The sequence below is a fragment of the Narcine bancroftii genome, chromosome 6, assembly GCF_036971445.1.
Source record: "Narcine bancroftii isolate sNarBan1 chromosome 6, sNarBan1.hap1, whole genome shotgun sequence".
NCBI lineage: Eukaryota > Metazoa > Chordata > Chondrichthyes > Torpediniformes > Narcinidae > Narcine > Narcine bancroftii.
Window position 1 is genome coordinate 223,669,285 of NC_091474.1, and position 20,102 is coordinate 223,689,386.

The following is a 20,102-nucleotide window of genomic DNA, read 5'->3' on the forward strand; positions in this document are numbered from 1 at the left end:
CCTAAGAAGGCGCTCTTCAATACTGAAATTGTGCCCTTTTGTCCTCGACTCCCACCACAGGAAACAACCTTTCCATATCTACTCTGTCCATGTCTTTCAACATTCAAAATGCTTCAATGAGAAGCCCCCTCATTCTCCTAAATTCCAAAGAGTTCAGACCAAGAGCTGTCAAATTCTCCTCACATGATAACCCTTTCATTCCCAGAACAACCTCTGAACCCTCTCCAATGGCAGCACATCCTTTCTTAAATGAGGATCCCAAACCTACTCACAATACTCCAATTGAGGTCTCACCAGTGCCTTATAAAACCTCAACATCACATCCTTGCTCTTATATTCTATTCTTCTTGACATTAATGCTAGAGTGGTATTTTTCTTCTTCACCACTGATTCAATATGCAAGTTAACCTTTGGGTTATCTTGGAATCCTGGACACAAACTCCCTGGTCCTTTTATATCTGGGTATTTTCAATTTTCTCCCCATTTAGAAAATAACCTGCCCATTTTTTTTCTACCAAAGTGCATGACCATATACTTTCCGACATTGTACTTTATTTGCCACTTCTCTTCCCATTCTCCTCATCTATCCAAGACCTTCTGCAGCCTCACTGTTTCCTCAATACCATCTGCTTCTCTACCAAACTTCATATCATCTGCAAACCTGGCTACAAAACCATTCATCCCATAAGCTAAATCATTAATATGCAACATAAAAACAAGCAGCCCCAATATCAGCCCCTGTGGAACATGACTAGCTTCCTGCCAATCACCCAATGCTCTACCCACACTAGTATGCACAGTATCCTGTTATACCATGGGGTCTTATCTAGTTAAGTAATCTCACGTGCAGTACCTTATCGAAGGCCTTCTGAAAATCCAAATACACAACATCCACTGCATCTCCTTTATCTAGCCTGCTTGTCACTTCTTCAAATAATTCCAATAGATTTGTCAAGCAAGATTTTCCTTTCAGGAAACCATGCTGGTTTTGGCCTATCTTGTCATATGCCTCCAAATACTCAACAACGTCATCCTTGACAATCGACCCCAACATCTTCCAACCACTGATGTCAGGCTATCTGGTCTATAATTTCCTTTCTGCTGCCTCCCTCCCTTCTTGAATAGTGGAGTGACAATAGAGAAAAGTCAAAGTACAGGTAGCAAAATATGAATTATACAGTTCACCTCAGGACTGTTTAATTTAATTTACCATGCACTAGAAGCCAACTATTGTTTACAAGAGCACAGGAAATGTCACAAAATCAGAAAGTCTATGATTTTATGACTCTAAAATTAACATTTTTAATATGTGTTACCTTTAAAGGCCTGATTAGATCTAAACCCATGTAAGAATCGGATCTCAGAATTACAGAGTATTGATAATTGCCGGGTTTATATGGCGCAGAGAATTTCAATTCAATCTGAAATAGAAGGAAATTAAATGTTAAGAATTGAAATCAACTAAAAATTTTTTAAATGTCAGCTTTTGGTCATGTCTGCATAAATGACTATTAGCTCAATTAACTTCATGTCAAAACTAGTTGTAACAAGAAGCTGCACCATATTTCACTAACTTCAGTTACCTCCATGTTTTAGAGCCCATGAAGTAACTAAGTGTGATGACTGTTATAATGTAGAGCACACATGTCAAACTCTGGCCCGCAGGCCAAATTTGGCCCATGATATAATTATATTTGGCCCGCAAGATCATTTCAAAAATGTATTAGAGGTGGCCCGCCCTGCAGCGAGAGCCGATGCTGTTTTTTTGGTAATGTCACCCCCACCATCCTCCCCCTTCATTGCACATCCTTCCCCATTGTAACACGAGAAATTGTAACACGAGAAGTCTGTCGATGTCATCAGCCGGCAAGCCAGTTGGAAGGCTCCCCGCACAACCAGTCACTTCTCCCATCTGTCGAGCGGTGCGGCGGATGGGCGAGCGCCTGTGATTTCCTGTCGGCGCGATGGACATGGCAGGCTGCGCACGGCCCCCGGGCAGCGCGACTGGCACTGGACAGCCCTTCCACAGCGCGAGCGCACTTCTCCCGGTCGCCACGGCCTTCAGCGCTTGCACCTGCGCGGACCCCAGGGACGGCTTGTTTGGCCCTGCACGTGAAGAGAGAGATGGTGGCTGTCCGCAAAGGCTGATCGGCAGCGCGCTGGGCCTGAGTGGGTGGGTAAGCAGGGGTGGGCAGAGGGTGTAGGTGAGGAATAATGGGCAGGGGAAGTTATGGTGGTGCGAGGGGCAGTTAGAAGGAGGGATGAGTAGAAGGAGGGGTGGATAGGGAAGAGGTAAAAGGGGAGGGGCTGGGCGAGTAGGGGAGGGGTGATTAGAGGGTGAGAGATGGGTAGAGGAAGGAACAGGTTGAGGGGAGAGGCAGTAGAGGGGCGTGTATAGGATGGGGTGGGTAGAGGCAGAGCGAGTGGAGTGAGGGGTGAGTAGAGGTTGGGTAAAGGACTGGTCAGGTAGAGGGATGGTGGGTCGAGGGTGAATAGAGGCCTAGAGCCTGAGGAGTGAGCAGGAAATGCTGAGTCCTGATGCAGGCCAAAATGGACACAGCCTGTGAATGCTGACTACATCTCCACAGGGACCAAATAGGTTTCCCTCATGTCAAGCAAAGGGTGAACTTGAGCTACCTACTCCTGACCTGTAACATTATCCTCCTAAAGTTATATCCTAAAGTTTAACATTACATATGTTGAAAGAAGAGAAAACATGCAGATGTTGTTGAAAATTTTCAATAAATATTTAGTTCGGCCCTCGACTTAGTCCAGGTTTTTAATTTTGGCCCTCCGTGAATTTGAGTTTGACACCCCTGATGTAGAGCATTACAGTTACATGCACTGCAAGCTCGAACAGCAACAGGATAAAGGCCAGATAATCATTGTGGTAAATTTGGCCGAGGAATACCTATCGTCCATGACAGAAGATGCAAATCCCCTGCTTCTTACACTGTTATCAGACCTTCATCTCTTACAATCATCTGTGAGGGAAGATGTGAGTTCTGGTAGATAGATGTCAGATCTGAAACATGGCACCTATGGCAATGCACCATACTGACATTGCTGTACCTGACTATCACCATGGATAGGTGTGCTCACATCTCCTGATATGCAGCTGAAACAAAACAGAAATACTGATTGAACCTACCACTAAGCTACGTCTGAACCCACACATCAATGTTCAATGTCAGCTGAGTCAATTAAAAAGCCACTGATCTCCATATGTAAATAAATCCATTCTGGAAAAGCTTATGGTTAGAAATACAACCATTTTGCAATGGTTAGTCATCCATAATAAAAGATTAAAACTTTTAAGCAAGCTCAGGTTTTACATTCATACTGTATTTTTCAAAGAAGGAGCTTTCAAATCCTATTGAGCATACTGAATATTTTCTCCATTTGCACCTTTTCAGGAAAGTAGATCGAATATTGCTTTGAAGTAAAACCTGTTTCTGAACTAAGGTATCTCCTGCTCTTGTCCTAAATGAGTCACTTCTATATAGAAGTGATGTCAGGCTGCAAGTTATCTAGAAAAGTTAATACCAGAATGGCACAAAGAAAATTAGCCATTACAAATTTATCGTACTATATGGAATCCATTCACATTTTTTGACTTTAGAAAGAATTAAGACTTTTACCTCCTCCTCCTCTTTAAGAGTGCATACATGAGACGGCATTGATATTAACACGTGTTCTTTCCTGTCTGCGATATAAAGCCACCACCATTCTTGTTTCTCCTGTTAAAAAGTAAAATTTACTGTGAGTGATCCTGGAATCCACAGTCTAATTTTTTCATAACGTGACAATGCCTGGAGAATTAGACAACGCAAAACTATCTCAGTGTGTAGAATAAATGGTGACCCTTTATTTAGCATCGCAAGAATTGCGCAGAGAGAGAGTAAGTTTGCTATAATCGTGACTCAATAATTCAGAAATACCAAGTGATAGTTGCCCAAAAGCTCATCAGGACCCTGGTTACTGCACTCTTTGGGGCCTCATTTCCTGCAAGGTTACACTAATGAGGGTCTTAAATTGTGCAATTTAGGTCAGGGACTGATAATCAAGCACAACAGATTGAAAGAAACTGTTACCACCGATGCAGGGGTCAACTGGTTTTTAATTATTGCAGGGGTCAACTGGCTTATTCCTGTAAATAGGACAGAGGTCACAAAAGAAGTACAGGATGCAAGATTTATCAATAAACTGAGTTGTATTTGTAACCAGGAAGACGCTATTAAAAAACCACAGTGACTATTTTCTTAAATCACAATAGTACAATAACAGATCCCAGCTGTGATCGTATTGAAGGTCTAGGCTTGAGTTAGTGCAGAGCTGGAATGTTTGAAGTTTAGCTCACTAGTTGAGCAAAAAAGCAAAATAGCCAGGTCAGAGAGAATGGAAGACATAAATTTTGCCATGAACCAGTTTTCAGATTTCAAAATCCCCAACTTTAGATATTTATGGCCTGACTATAATTTGCTATCAAATATTTTGACAAAATAGGGATGATTATGAATCACACTAAAGCAGTAGGGCTAGTTTCTAGCTCTTTTCAACGGATAGACAAAGCACCAAAGTGCATGACTTGGACATGAGAATCAGAAAACCAATGCTGGATTTCAGAGATGATCATGTAGGACTACAACAGCATGATTTTTAAAAAAGCTTCATGTTAGTATTCCATCTAAAAATCTTCCCAATTCCCATCTGGTAACAAATGTGCCAACTATTTTGTGCAAAAAAAACCCACAAAATTCTGCTGTAATTCTGAAACAAACAGAAAATGCTGGAAACATCCAGACCACAGGCAGAATCTGTGAAAAGGGAAACAGAGTTAACATTTTGGGTTGGGGTCTTTGTCAGAATTGGGAAAAACAAGGTAGATTTTATGATGCAAGAGAGCATAGAACAAAGCATGAATTGGATGAAGGGATCGGGTTTGGAGCAGGAAAAGATTGAGTGGAGCAGAACAGTATTGTTGGCAAATTATCATACTATGGGCTTCATTTTAGCACCATTCGATTTAATCTAAGAAAGTGATTGTTTGAAGGAAGCATTCTACAGATAATTAGAATTTTGATTGGAGAGAAAATTTGAACCACTGAATATTTCACTTTTCATCAGTTGGCAAAATAATGGAATGCATTAGAAAATCAAAGTCAGGGAAGGCAGAGCAAACAGGGCAAGGTTCCCGTCGCCAGACGCGATATACCTCAGGTTGCTGTGGGAAGTGAGAGAAGAGATAGCTGGGGCTAAAGCGATGATCTTTGAATCTCTTTGGTCACAGGGGATGTGCCTGAGGATTGGAGAATGGCAAATATAGTCCCCTTGTTTAAATAAGGTAATAAGGAGAATCCTGGGAATTATAGACTGGTTGAGTCTAACATCTGTGGTGTGCAAAATATTGGAGAGGATTCTTAAGGATCAGATCTATGAGCATTTGGAGAAGTACAGTCTAATCAAGGTTAGTCAGCAATGGCTTTGTGAAGGGAAGGCCATGCCTCATGAATCTAATTGAGTTTTTTGAGGAAGAAATTGTAATGGGTAGGGTGGTAGATGTGGTCTACATGGATTTTAGCAAGTGTTATAGAATTCTGTGTTGTGTATTGGCCTATGTGTTGTGAGGTTTTATGTTAAAAAGTGACAGCTTGCCTTAGAGAGCCAAGGTGAAGGTGAACTGCTGAGAGAGTGGGAGACGGACTGAGCACGTGCAGAAAATAATCTAAAATTTCTGGACTTGGACGATAAACCACCACTGGGTGATGCTGTGGAATGGAAGAAGGCCCAGAGCATGAGTCGTGGTCTAAGTTTTTTCTGTGTGCTGGTTGGAAATATAACTTAGACTTTAATTACATATGTTATATTTAGGCTGGGGAATTTATTAGTTTTACACTGTTGTAGATTTGCATAGTAACCAGTGGGCATTGTTATAAAAGGGGGGGGATTTTGAATTAAAGTTTGAAGGTGAATTTTTGTTAATAAAGTAATTGCTGTTAATAAAGTAATTGTTCATCTTTACCCCTGTGTGATATGCCTTCTTTGTGGTTGCTGGTTTGATCTTGTAACACAAGGCATTTGACAAGGTCGCACACGAGAGACTTATCCAGAAAGACATGAGGCATGGGATTAGTGGCACCTTGCTGTGTGGATAAAAAAATTGGTTTGCAGGAAGAAAGAAGAGTAGTAGTGCTAGGAAACTATTTTGCCTGGAGGTTGGTGACTAGTGGAGTACCACAGGGATGCCTGCTCTATGTGATTTTTATGAATGACCTGGATGAAGAGGCGGAAGGATAGGTGAGTAAGTTTGTGGTTGAATCAAAGGTTGGAGAAGTTGTGGATGGAGCTGAAAGTTGTCGAAGGTTACAAGAGGATATAGACAGGATGCTGAATTGGGTGGAAAAGTGGCAGATGGAGTTCAATCCAGAAAATTTTGAGATGAGGCATTTTGGAAAAGAAGTTATATGAGGCAAATTTGGCAGAGCTGGGACTTTTTTCATTGGAGCATAGAAGGATGAGAGGAGACTTGATAGAGGTCTACAAGATTATGAGAGGCATGGATAGGGTGAATGGCAAGCACCTGTTTCCCAGGGCAGGAATGGCAAACACCAGAGGACACGTGCACAAAGTTTGGCGAGGTAAGTTTAGGGGAGACATCAAGGTTAAGTTTTTTTTTTAAAAACACAGAGATGTGGGTGCCTGGAATGCCTTGCCTGGGATGGTGGTGGAGGCTGAAACATTAGGGGCATTTAAGAGACTCTTAGACAGGCACATGAAGGAAAAATAGAGGTAGGGTGGGTTTAGTACTAGGGATATATGGGTTGACATAACATCGAGGGCAAAAGGGCCTATACTGTCTGTAGTGTTCTATGTTCTAAACATGATTTTATAAAATGGGAAACAGAGGATGTAACCAGAAGGAATCAGTGGTTTATTAGAGGTACTATAGGTTAGGGATAGTACATTAACTTGGCTAAGGATTAGATCAATAATACAAAACATTAGGTCTTCAAGTTAGCAAGCTTTTACTAGCATGAGAAGGATCAGTATCAAGCCCACAGTATTCACCATTTATGTTGACCAGATAAATTGACTTGTAATCTAGTTGGATGAAGGTCTGTTGAAAAGTGAGCTATGATAGAAGAGTACACAAAGAGACAGTGAACTAAATGGACAAGATGTGGAAGTTGGAGTTCAACATAACGAAATGTGGTTATTCATTTAGGTAAGATAAACTTAAATGGAGGTAGGAGTGAAATGATACAATTTTTAAAAAAAATTCATGTGAACAATGCGGGGCTTTCAGCCCACGTCTGTGCCGAATAATGTCCACTTTGTACTAAAACTTTGCTGCTTGCATGTGATATGCATCCCTTGAGTCCCTGCATATTCATTTATCGAGAAACTTTAAACGTTGCAATTGTATCTGCCACCAGACTACTCCTGGCAGCCTGTAAATGTTGGTGCCCTGTGGAATCTAGTTCAAAAAGCAATTATGCAGATACAGTACAACTCCAATTATCTGAAATCGTCAAGATTGGGCCTATTTTGGATAAATGATAATTTTGGATAACTGGTCATTTTTTAAAAAAACAGCCCAGTGGCAACAGCAAATCACTCATAACAGTGTTTAAACAAGGGAAGGTTCTTTAAGCATGAAATAATGTTTAATTCTCAACAAAAAACAACCTGAACAAAATAAGATAAATTCAACACCAAAAACCTGAAATTCTACAGAGAGGGTTTTCCAGAATTTTTTCAACCTGTTACATCTGTTCAGCTCTGAAAAAAATTCAGATAACTGAGGACTTCTGATGTTTCAGATAGCCCTCATTCATCTGAAAATTTTCAGGTGAAATGACATTATTTTGGCTTGAAACTTTTTTGGATAAATGAGAATTTCTGATTTTTATGAAATCCTTGATTACCCGAAAATTTTTTTGTAGCCAAACAGACATCACTTTTGGGTCCAAAAAAAATTACCAATAACTGAGGAATTTAGATAATCAGAGCTGTACCGCACATGCAAACAGTTAGGAAAGCAAATGGTGCACTGCCTTTTCATTCCAGAAGTATGAGGCCTTCCCTCAAATACTCCTCCAGACCTATCTTTTGTAATGGCACTAGTAAATAATTTGGAGTCAAGAAGTGATCCTTGGAACACTTCATGAGGTAAATCCTTCCAACCTGAATAAGAAAAAATGGTGCCCAAAATGTTGTCTTTATTACAATGTCTCTTTAATTCACATTAACACACTACCTACAATACCATGTAATCTTATCCTATATGGTGATTTTAATTTGGCATCTTGATTATGGACTCCAGCATCTTGCTGATTATAGAAGTTAAATGGCAGATACTTATTTTTTTTTTGCCTCCCTCTCACATTCATGATCTTGTGCCTGAAAGGCTTGAGTTATATAACCGGTTCCAATTTACTTCCCCCCTCCATTTGTAGAAAACCAATTTCCTTCAACTCTGGTGATGGAAAATAGAGAGAGAGTGCAGAGAAGGTTCACGAGAATGTTGACAGGATTTCAAGGTTTGAGTAACAGGGAAAGGTTGTGCAGACTGGGGCTTTTTTCTCTGGAGCGTAGAAGATTGAGAGGGGACTTGATAGAGTAAACGTGGATAGGCTTTTTCAATTAAGAGTGGGGGAGATTCAAACTAGAGGACATGGTTTAAGATTGAAGGGGGAAAATTATAAGGGGAACATGAGGGGAAATTTCTTTACGCAAAGGGTGGTGGGGATGTGGAATGAGCTTCCGACAGACGTGGTCGAGGCGGGATCATTGGTTACATTTAAGGAAAGACTAGATAGTTTCATGGATAGGAGAGGACTGGAGGGGTATGGACTAGGTGCTGGTCAGTGGGACTAGGAGGGCGGGGATTTGTTACGGCATGGACTAGTAGGGCCGAACTGGCCTGTTCTGTGCTGTAAGTGGTTATATGGTTATATGGATACATCACCATTGGCAGCTATGCCTTAAGCCATTAATGTCGTGCTCTGTGGTTCATGGCCTAAATGTTTTTTTTTTGCAGGTCTCACATTTTAGGTTCTTAAATTCTTTTTTAAACTAAGCTTTTACTCACTCCATCTTGTATCTCCTTTTTTTTTGGAAATTTGGAAGTTTAAATCTTAAAATGACATAGCTGGTCCAATGAACCTACCAGCACATCTTTGAGACATGGGAAGAAACCACCATGATCATGGAGAGCTGTGCAAACTCTGCACAGAGCAACAGTCTGGTTTGCACCTGAATCCCCAGAGCTGGGAGGCAGCCCTATTAACTGCTGTGCAAACAGATTTGCAAATTATTGTGCTGTTATTTTGTTTATTTATAGGTATCATTAGATGCAGCAGGTCTCTTCTTATTCAATCCTCCTTCAGCACACACAACTTTCCGCTCCTCTTCTTCCAACTACAGTAAAATCCCCATTATCCGGTATTCAATAAACCAGCAACGTGGCCTTTTTTTGTGTGCGTTAGGTTGTGTTTAACCAATCTTAGAGTTTTTCGAGGAGGTTACCAGGAAAGTTGATGAAGGAAAGGCTGTTGATATTGACTACTTTAGTAAGGCCTTTGAAAAGGTCCCACATGGGAGGTTAGCCAGGAAGGTTCAGACGCTTGAGGTAGTAAACTGAATACAACATTGGCTGGACAGGAGAAGCCAGAGAGTAGTGGTGGATGATTGCTTATCGGACTGGAGGCCTGTGACTATTGGGGTGCCTCAGGGATCGGTGCTGGGACCATTGTTGTTTGTCATCTATATCAATGATCTGGATGATTATGTGGTAAATTGGATCAGCAAGTTTGCAGATGAAATAAAGATTGGAGGTGGCGTAGACAGCAAAGAAGGTTTTCGAAGCTTACAGAGGGATCTGGATCAACCGGAAAAAGAGGCTAAAAATGGCAGATGGAATTTAATGCAGACAAGTGTAAGGTATTGCATTTTGGAAAGATAAACCAAGGACATACATGATAAATAGTTGGGCACTGAATAGTGTGGCAGAACAGAGGGATCTTGGAATACAGATACACAATTCCCTGAAAGTGGCGTCACAGAAGGCAGTAACATGGAAGTCAGATAATTTTATAAAGTTGGATAGATGGCATATAGAAATTCAAAAGTGCATACCATTGGAAAAGATTACTTATAATTTAAGGAATCAACTTGAGAATTTTTATAAGATTTGGAAACCATCTGTAACACCTTTTCATCCACAACACCTGCTCCTCCCAATTAATATGTACAGGATAGAATAATATGTTAGGAATTATGTTTAATTATGATGGTAACACAGCAATAGTGGCTAGCACAACACTTACAGCGCCAGCGACTCGAATTTAAATTTAGTAAGTTACGGGAATTACTTGATTAAAATGAACTTTACATAATTAAAGACGACGATACTGATTTTTTTTTCCATATTACATTTGCACTGTCTTTTCAACGGTGTATTCTTAATGTAGGTGTAGTAGTTAGGCATTGTAAGAGTGAGTGTCAGTCAACCAAAAAAATTTGCATTTCCAGTATCTGCAATCCCTGCAGTTGCCCTAAAATGGGGGTTTTACTGTATTATCCGAAAGTTTAAATAAAAGGATCTGAAATAATGATTTTGCAACTCATTGTCAATGTATTCCAATTCTAAAGCCAAACATAACATTCTAATAATTTGTCCAATACAGAGATTTATGCTTTAAAAGCAATGGACTTTAGATGCTAGATTTCTGAAAGAAGACAAACTCCTTGATGTAACAAGTCAGGAGCATCTGTATTAAATTCTTTAACATGACTTTGCACCAACCTCAGGAAAATATAGTGTATGGACTGGGTGGGTGACCTTCGATTTGGTTTCAAGCAGAGCTCTCTCTCTTCTTTGGATACTTTGCTGTAGTGCTTCCCATTCCTATTTGAAAAGATAATGTAATTCAGACATGTTACACAGGCAAGACTAAACTTGAACATACTATTTGCAAGATTTTAAAAAATAGCTGCAGTTCTTTACCAGATGAACCATCAATCAGCAACATTTTCCTGAACAGGCTCAGTCAAATCTTTGAAATAGACACAGACTACAAGTAAAAAGGGCCTGGTCAATCTATTCTACCCATACTCATATGTTCACTATAATTTCTCAATCTAGTTGCTTTATGAAATACCTTTATTTTAATGGTCACCCCAAATAACTGCTCCACAATGTATTTCAAAGATACACCAACTTCTCTTCCTCCAAGTAAAAGCAGTGTCAAATAACCTCCTTGCGATACCAATTTGCCTACTGACTAAACATATCCCTGGCAGATGCCATTTTCCCATGGAGGTGAAGAAGAAAATTTGTAGCTCTAGTACAGTATACAGAAGTGCCAGAGAAGCTCAGCAAAAGATAGTTGATGTTTTGGGTCAGAGCTCTTCACCAAAAATGTTGAAAATCAGGCAGACATTAAATAAAAAGATGGGGAGAGGGGGGCAGAAGCACAGACTAACAGAGAAGAGGTAATAGGATTCAGGTAGGAGGGTAGAAGAGAAAGAAGCTGAGAGCAGGGTGAGAGGGCAGACCTGCTCTACCCTGGATGCCAAGGACATCCACATTCAGCTACTGCTCTGCCTTCAAAACCACAGTTCCGCACAAACTAACTTTCAAACTTCAGAATCTAGACCTCATCGCCCCCTTCTCGACAATCATACTCAACACCAGCACTCTTCAAAGATGCATACAGTTCTTTACTATGTCCTCCTACATCCACAATGGTACCACTGAATACTGCTCTGACATCTTCAAATTTGCCAGTGATGTCACAGTAATGGGTTAAGAATGAAATAACAATGAGATAGAATGCAGGAAAGATAAAAAGGGTCGTGACATGGAGCAACCTCTCTTTCAGTATCGTCAAAAATATGATCAGGGACAGAGTCTGGTAAAAGGTAGGGGATTAGCTAATTAACTGTAGCCATAAAAAAAGGAAGGGAAACTCAAATGGAGAAGTCATTGTAGGAGTTGCCAAATGGGGCTTAAATGCTTTGACAGGCGGAGGAAGTGGTGCGTTGAGGCTGTGAACGCAGCCCTATGGAAACAAGGCTTCAGAATTGCAAAGTATTATGAATGAGGGTGATGAACTTAGAGCATCGACCAGTAAATGGAATTATGATGGCGTGCCCATTATAGAGACGTAGGTGACACAAGGACAGGATTGGTTGATGCATGTTCTGGGTTTAGATGTTTCAAAAGGGATAGGGGCAGAGCAGTATTGCTCATCAGGAATAGCATCACAGCTGCAGAAAGGGTGGGCATTGTGGAGGGATTATCTTCTGAGTCAGTGTGGGTATAAGTCAGAGGCAGGAATGAAGTGATCACTCCATTGGGAATATACTATTGGTCCCCTAATAGTCACTGATCCACTGATAAGTAAACAGATTTTGGAAAGGAGAAAAAAATAGAGTTGTTATCATGTTGATAGGGAGAATCCTGGATATTATAAACCAGTGCGCCTTCCTTCAGTGGATTGCAAACTGTTGAAGAGGATTCTTAGGGACAGGATTTATGAGCATTTAGAGAAGTTTTCGTAGAGATAGTCAGGAAAGCTTTGTGAGGAGCAGGTCGTGCCTCACAACCCTAAATGAGTGAAGATAGGGCTGTGGATGTGGTGTTTATGGATTTTTAGAGAGGTGTTTCACAAGGTCCTCCATGATAGGTTCAATTAGAAAGTCATGAGATTGGCTGCATTAATTCAGAATTGGCTTGCCTATAGAAGGCAGAGGGTGGTAGCAGATGGAACGTATTCTGCCTGGAGGTTGGTGACTAGTGATGTTCTACAGGGATCTGTTCTGAGACCCCTGCTCTTTGTGATTTAGATGGAGAAGGGCAGTGTCAGTAAGGTGACATGAAGGTTGGAGGCAGTTGTAGATTATTGTCGAATATTACAACAGGATATAGAGAGGATGCAGAGTTGGGCAGAGAAGTGGAAGATGGGGATAAAACACAGGATTCTGTTGACACTGTGTTTAAGTGAAAAAAAAAACACATAAGTGCTGGAGAAACTCATCAGGTCAAACAGTGCCTTTATGTAGCAAAGGCTCCTGAAATGTTGGTGATGTATCTTTACCTTTGCTACATAAAGGCACTGTTTGACCTGCTGAGTTTTTCCAGTATTTGTGTGTTTTTTCAGTAGAAGATGGAATTCAATCTGGATAAGTGTGAAGTGATACACTTTAGAAGGAATAATATGACGACTGAATGTGTGACTAATGGTAGAATTCTTAACACTAGATTGACGAAAGGATCATGGGCCCACAGTCCATAGATCCCTCAAGGTTGCCACACAAGTTGATGTGGTGGTTAAATAGGCATATAGAGTACTGGCTTTAGTTGCCCATTCAGAGCCAGCTCTTCAGCGCTTGACGTCCTGTTTTGGGGAAACTGCCAAAATATTTCGCCTGGAAGTCAGCCTGAAGAAAACTGAGGTCCTCCATCAGCCAGCTCCCCACCATGACTACCAGCACCCCCACATCTCCATCGGGCACACAAAACTCAATCGGTCAACCAGTTTACCTATCTCGGCTGCACCATTTCATCAGATGCAAGGATCGACAACGAGATAGACAACAGACTCGCCAAGGCAAATAGCGCCTTTGGAAGACTACACAAAAGAGTCTGGAAAAACAACCAACTGAAAAACCTCACAAAGATAAGTGTATACAGAGCCGTTTTCATACCCACGCTCCTGTTCGGCTCCGAATCATGGGTCCTCTACCGGCATCACCTATGGCTCCTAGAACGCTTCCACCAGCGTTGTCTCCACTCTATCCTCAACATTCATTGGAGCGCTTTCATCCCTAATGTCGAAGTACTCGAGATGGCAGAGGTCGACAGCATCGAGTCCACACTGCTGAAGATCCAGCTGTGCTGGGTGAGTCACGTCTCCAGAATGGAGGACCATCGCCTTCCCAAGATCGTGTTATATGGCGAGCTCTCCACTGGCCACCGTGACAGAGGTGCACCAAAGAAAAGGTACAAGGACTGCCTAAAGAAATCTCTTGGTGTCTGCCACATTGACCACCGCCAGTGGGCTGATATCGCCTCAAACCGTGCATCTTGGCGCCTCACAGTTTGGCGGGCAGCAACCTCCTTTGAAGAAGACTGCAGAGCCCACCTCACTGACAAAAGGCGAAGGAGGAAAAACCCAACACCCAACCCCAACCAACCAATTTTCCCATGCAACCGCTGCAACCGTGTCTGCCTGTCCCGCATCGGACTTGTCAGCCACAAACGAGCCTGCAGCTGACGTGGACATTTACCCCCTCCATAAATCTTCGTCTGCGAAGCCAAGCCAAAGAGAGTACTGGCCTTCATTCGTCGAATGATTGCATTCATGAGCCCAAGATAATATTGTAGCTCTATAAAATTCTGGTTAGATCATACTTGGAGCAGTGTGTTCAGTTCTGGTTGCCTCATTACAGGAAGGATGCAGAAGATCTGGAGAGGGTGTAGAGGAGATTAACAGGACGTTGCCTGGATTGGAAGTCTTATGAAGCAAGATTGAGCTAGGGCTTTTATCCTTGGAGCAACAAAAGATGAGATAGGATTATGAGAGCCAATATAAAGAGAGTGTACAGAAGACAATTATTTAAGTTGAGTGGAGGAAAGTTAAGGGGAAATCAAAGATGCATTTTTTTCACCCGAATAGTGGAGGGAGTATGGAATGCATTGCTAAGGGTGGTGTGGAAGCTTATTACAATAGGGACATTTAAAAGGCTCAGGCACATGGATGTAAGAAAAATAGAGTGTTATGAACGTGAGGTAGGGAAGGATCGGATTGTTGGAGAGTAGGTTTATTAAAGGTCAGCACAACATTGTGCTGTAATGTTCTTATCCTGAAAGAGGCTGTTGCATTTCATCTGTGGACCTTTACAACTATTTTCTAAATTTGGCTTAACATTGGTGAGAAATTATCAGAATGAGAAAGCCTCTTCTATGTTATTTAAGAGGTAAAAATAATATAGAATTTCAAATGAGGCTGCCATGGAAAATAACCTTTTGAAAATTCATTACTTTTTTTTAAACATTATTTTCATTGTTTAGATACAAAGCTTTCCCAAACCACCAGCCCAAACACTACCTATACCATCTGAACTTAAAAAAAAATTAACAAACCATTTTCCACATTCTGAATAAACCCCTAGAACAAAAGGCTGGCATATGGTGAAATCAGAACTTCCAAGTGTGCTTTGGTGAACTTCAGAAGTTTATTTTTAAATGAATATTTTGGCAAAAAACTGTTTAATGCCTGATGAAAATCAAAAAGAATCGACTCATAACTAATGGTTCAGAATATTCAGAGCCAATCATAGCATTTGCAGATACAATCTAAACACACTCCAAGCTATAGACACTTTCAAAAGGTTTAACTTTTTTATTTTTAAAAACGCACATTAACTCAAACTAATCCACTCAATATGGCTCGTCATTAACTGGTTACTATAAATTATCCTCGTGTTTGGAGGAGGAATCAGGCATTGATGGGCACATTAGAGAGTCAGGGACAAGGAAGTGGGAGATTTGATTCCCAGGAGTCCCATCAATCCAAAGGGCTGAATGATCTCCTTTCACAATATTAAAAATGAGATACACTTCCAAATACACCTGGGAAAATGTTCTACATGAAGTGATATGCTCGTGTTACTCTTCAGTTTTATACAAATCTATTCGATGTCAGTATTTAAGCACTAATCTCCAGAACACAAAACTTAACTGCATCAAAACGCTGAAGTGGCTGCAATTGTGCCAATGCAAACCACTTAATAAACTACAGAACAATAACTGAATTTATATATAAATAAATTGCTTGCTTCAGTCTCATGAATTAATTGAAACAGTTTTGTGCCTGATGCAGAATTTGTTTTACTGCTAAAAAATATTCACTCACAGCTTCATCGTCCTTCTCTTCGTGTTCTGTTTCTTTGTCACTGTCATCTTCTTTCTCACTCTGGGAATCTTTGTTTGTTGTCTCTTCTTCAGAATCACTCCCTTTATCTGATAAATCGTCCTCGTCCTCATCGCGGTTTGATGGATCCTAGAATGACATTGGGCGAAATTAATGCTCAATTTTTGTTCTATTCCATGTATTCAGAAAATGATGAGATCAGAAAATTCAGAGAGTCAGAGAAATTCAGCGGAGAAACAGGCCCTTCTGCCCATTGAACCCACGTCAATCATTAACTATCCTAATTATACACTAATCCTACATTATTCTCTCCACATCCTACCGCTCACCCAAACACTTGGTCCAATTTAAAGTGCCCAAAGAACTCACACGCAATGACAGGTAGAACATACAAACCTCTTGCAGACAGCACCCAGGATCAGGATTGATGCTGTGAAGCAGCAGATCTATCAGCTGTATCATTATGCTTGCCCTACCCCAGGTAATTAGGTTATTTATGTAACAACAAAATGGAAAGGAGAGCATTTAAAATATTTCTCCAAAAAATAAATATTTCCCAGGTACCAACCATGTCCGATTTCAGCTATGTTAATTTTTTGGGCTTATCCACATTTGTATGGATGTTAATATACTTACAATGTAATCATTCATTGTTGTCCTTTTTGGCTATGTATATTATTTTTGACATAATATTCCCATAATCAAGTTGATAAAGCTTGAGTCAGTATCTTGGTCGTTGCACGAGTCCCCAACAACTGTCTTAATTACAGAGTAGATTCTGTTCACAATGGACATGATCTTAAGTTCTAAGAGTAAGGCATGGAAGCAGCACTTGAGATGGGAATGCTCCGAGTAGGTATAAATTCAATTGCCTGAATGCCTCCTTTTGGTTTCACACAAGACTAACTTCTTCAATTTTGACAAACACCTTTAACTTCTTTAATTCTGACAAACACCTTTCTCAATTTAGCTGCCCACAGAAATGCATCTCTTAACATCAGAATTCAAGATTTTGAGCAAGTTATGTTGCCTGATAATTATGGCATATTCTGTACAATTTATATATGTTATGTATATACTATGAATTATGTAATCAGTTAGAAATCATGTATGAAGGGTTTTTTTCTTTTAAAATCAATAAATATTTTAAAAAGAAATACATCTCTATCTCAGAGTAGATACCTAGATCATCTACTCTGAATATGAAAGAAAATCCTATTCCTAATCTCAGAGAAAATCAAAATTTAATAACAACAGTGGAAAAAAGCACAACCATCTGCATGCAGAGTGAGGTTGTAAGGAGAGAGTAGGAAGTGCTCCAACAGCTGAATCCTCCCTTGGAGTTCTCTTTAAATGTCCTCTGATCCCAAGAACCTCACTTCAGTTGGAAATAGTACAATGCTGCCATCTAGAGGGCCTTCTGCAAAAGGTTGAAATAACCATCACTTTTTAAATACAACTTGCAAAAGAAAATAAATGATCAGTAAGCAGGCTGTCTAGCCTCCCAAGTCTGCTCTGCCATTCATCAAGATCATGACTCATCCAATTTTCTACATTATCCCCTAATCCCTTAATATCCAGAAATCTGTTGATCTGTTCTTAATAAACCCAATGGCAAAGCCTTCACAACATCCAAGAAAGAGAATTTTGAAGTCACCACTCCGGCTGTTCCACAATGGCACATTCCTCAATCTGAAACTGAGCCCCAAGTTCTAGATTTTGCAGAGGAAGCATTCTTCCTGTGTCCAAGCAGTTGAGCCCTGCAAGTCTTCTTTCTAATTATTTTCTACTCCCACAAGAGTCAGTCTGGAGCCCGTTTACTCAATCTCACTGCATAAAGCAAACCTTCTTAGCCTGGAGAGGATCTTGCAAATCTTCCATGAGCTCCCTTTCAGGCTAGCATTTCCATGTTGAGAAAATTATTTCCAAGAATGCTGGATTTATTTAAATCAAATAAAAACAACCAATTCAACAATGGACCAAATTAACCTTCTAATGGTCATTATCCTCTTCAGATCATGAATTACCAAAAAATTGGTATTACATGGAGTAGAATTTAATCTATACAAACTGAATTATTCATAGCATGGGGACAGGATGATGTAATTAATAGATTTGTAGAATAATAACTTTAGATGAACTGACATGGGGAATCAGAGCTTCACAATATTCTAAAAATGATAACTCCCAGGTCTCAAACTATTCTGAAATATTATACCCAAGCTGCAGCCAAATACTTTTTACGGTGTTGTAAAATATGTAAAACTGATATGCTTAAACAGGAGGAGCCCTCATATGTGGTGTAAAACTTAATCTACCTTTAAGAAACTAATCCACTGATACATAAATATTAATAGTTTACATATTATGAAGCAATAAAAAGGAAGGAAAGATCATTTCCCAACAAGCAAAGATCACAATTATATTCTTAAACTGCAACAACACCGTTACATTATTTTCCTTCCAGTAAAACATCCATTGCCTTGGAACAAATCAATAAGAAAAAAATTACCCAAAAGTCTACAAGTTCATAGAACTGACAGAACAAGAAACAAAGGAGGTTAGCGTAGCAGTTAGCGCACCGCTATTACAGCGCCAAAGACTGGGGTTCGAATCCAGCGGTGTCCATAAAGAGCTTGAACATTCTCCTCATGTCTGCATGGGTTTCCTCCCACCCTTCAAAAATGTATAGGGAATGTAGGTTAATTGGCTTATTTGGGGTGCGTGGGCTGTAAAGGCCAACTACCATACTGTATGTCCAAATTAAATCACAACAAAAACCAGGAGCTACTATTTAAGGAGGTGATGTTAAAGAGCCACTATTATGAAATCAGATCTAACCTGCAGTCCAAGTCAGGGACAATGAAGAACCAGTCATATAATATTGTGACTATTATGTAGAATAATGCAGTTTTCTGCTGTACAGGTATTCCTCAACTTACACCTATGTTCCGTTCTGACTGACCGGTTGTATCTCAGAATGAAGATATGTCAAAATTGCACGGTATCCATGATAGTTCATGAAATTCAACAAGGCCACTACCAAAGGCCAGCTCTTGTGCGAGGTTGGCCAATGTCCAGGTCTCACGAGAGGCTTTATTTTCCATAGATTGGCCTGTCACTCATAAATGTGTAATTTTTATATTTTAAAATCAATTTGGTCGTATGTACGGATGGCTATAAGTCACATAAGCGGTAAGTAAGGGGAATATCTGTACTGAGATTCACTGAGTTTTATTTTCTCTTAAATTTATCAAGTAGTTCAGGTGACACAGGGATTTGTAGGAACACCATGCATCATACATTGCCTGCCACAACTGAGCCATTAGCTTGACTGTGCTTCTGCTTCTGCCTTTGTTGGTCAGTTGGCTGCTGTTGAGTTGGTTGTGTGGTTCCCTTCTTTTTGGTTGGTTTCTTCTTCTTGGATTTAAGTGGCTTCTTGGCTCCTTTATTCTTCTGCCAAGCTTTCTTTTTACTTTTTGCACCACCAGTTCCTTGCTGAAACATGAAGGGGTACTAAATCATTGCAATGTGTTAAATACATTATAAATGTTAAGTTTCAGTGCATACCCGTGTAAAACTTGGAAAAAAAAAAGATTGAAATGTTATTGTTAATCTTGTCACATACAGACACAAATAATAAATTGGAATGATTTAAAAATTCCTCAGTCAGAAATAATCTGAAGTGGTGCAGATAAAGATAAAGAGATCATTAGAATGGCAATAAAGGAGAAGCGTTTCTTTTCCTTTCCATTTTCCAAAAGATCCATCATCCATTTTATTAACATTCAGGCAACCAGAGGCAATGAAGCAGAGAAGAACATTTTCCCCCTCTTTTAAAATATTGAAAAGGCTGGACAGAGCAGACGCGAAGATATTTCCAGTAGTGGGAGAATCTAGGACCAGAGGGCTCACACTCAGAATAAAAGGATGGTCCTTTAGAACAGAGATGAGAAATTTCATCATTTTGTGAGTGCAGAACGAGCTGCCAGCAGCAGAAGTGAAATTTAAGAGACACTTGGATAGATATATAGATGGGTGAGGTATGGAGGGCAATGGTCTGGATGAAATAATAGTGGGACACGCAAAATAATAGTTCAGCACAAACTAGATGGGCCTGTTTATACACTGTCATGTTCTATGCCTGTTTGAGAGGGT

General features: G+C 40.2%; 1 protein-coding gene and 1 long non-coding RNA gene across 12 annotated transcripts in view; one reads left to right on the top strand and one right to left on the bottom strand.

Annotated features, from left to right (window-relative positions):
• The window catches only part of sec63 (SEC63 homolog, protein translocation regulator), a 109,713-nt gene that overhangs the window by 9,995 nt on the left and 79,616 nt on the right, over positions 1–20,102 (bottom strand). Inside the window, exons 16-20 of the mRNA XM_069887518.1 lie at positions 19,248–19,442; positions 15,927–16,073; positions 10,811–10,912; positions 3,642–3,740; positions 1,317–1,421 (exon numbers count right to left, since the gene is read on the bottom strand). Coding sequence (XP_069743619.1) covers positions 1,317–1,421; positions 3,642–3,740; positions 10,811–10,912; positions 15,927–16,073; positions 19,248–19,442 — 648 coding nt within the window. The remainder of the gene's footprint in view (positions 1–1,316; positions 1,422–3,641; positions 3,741–10,810; positions 10,913–15,926; positions 16,074–19,247; positions 19,443–20,102) is intronic.
• LOC138737062 (uncharacterized) overlaps positions 1–20,102 on the top strand; it is an 81,699-nt gene that overhangs the window by 5,692 nt on the left and 55,905 nt on the right. The window lies entirely within an intron of this gene.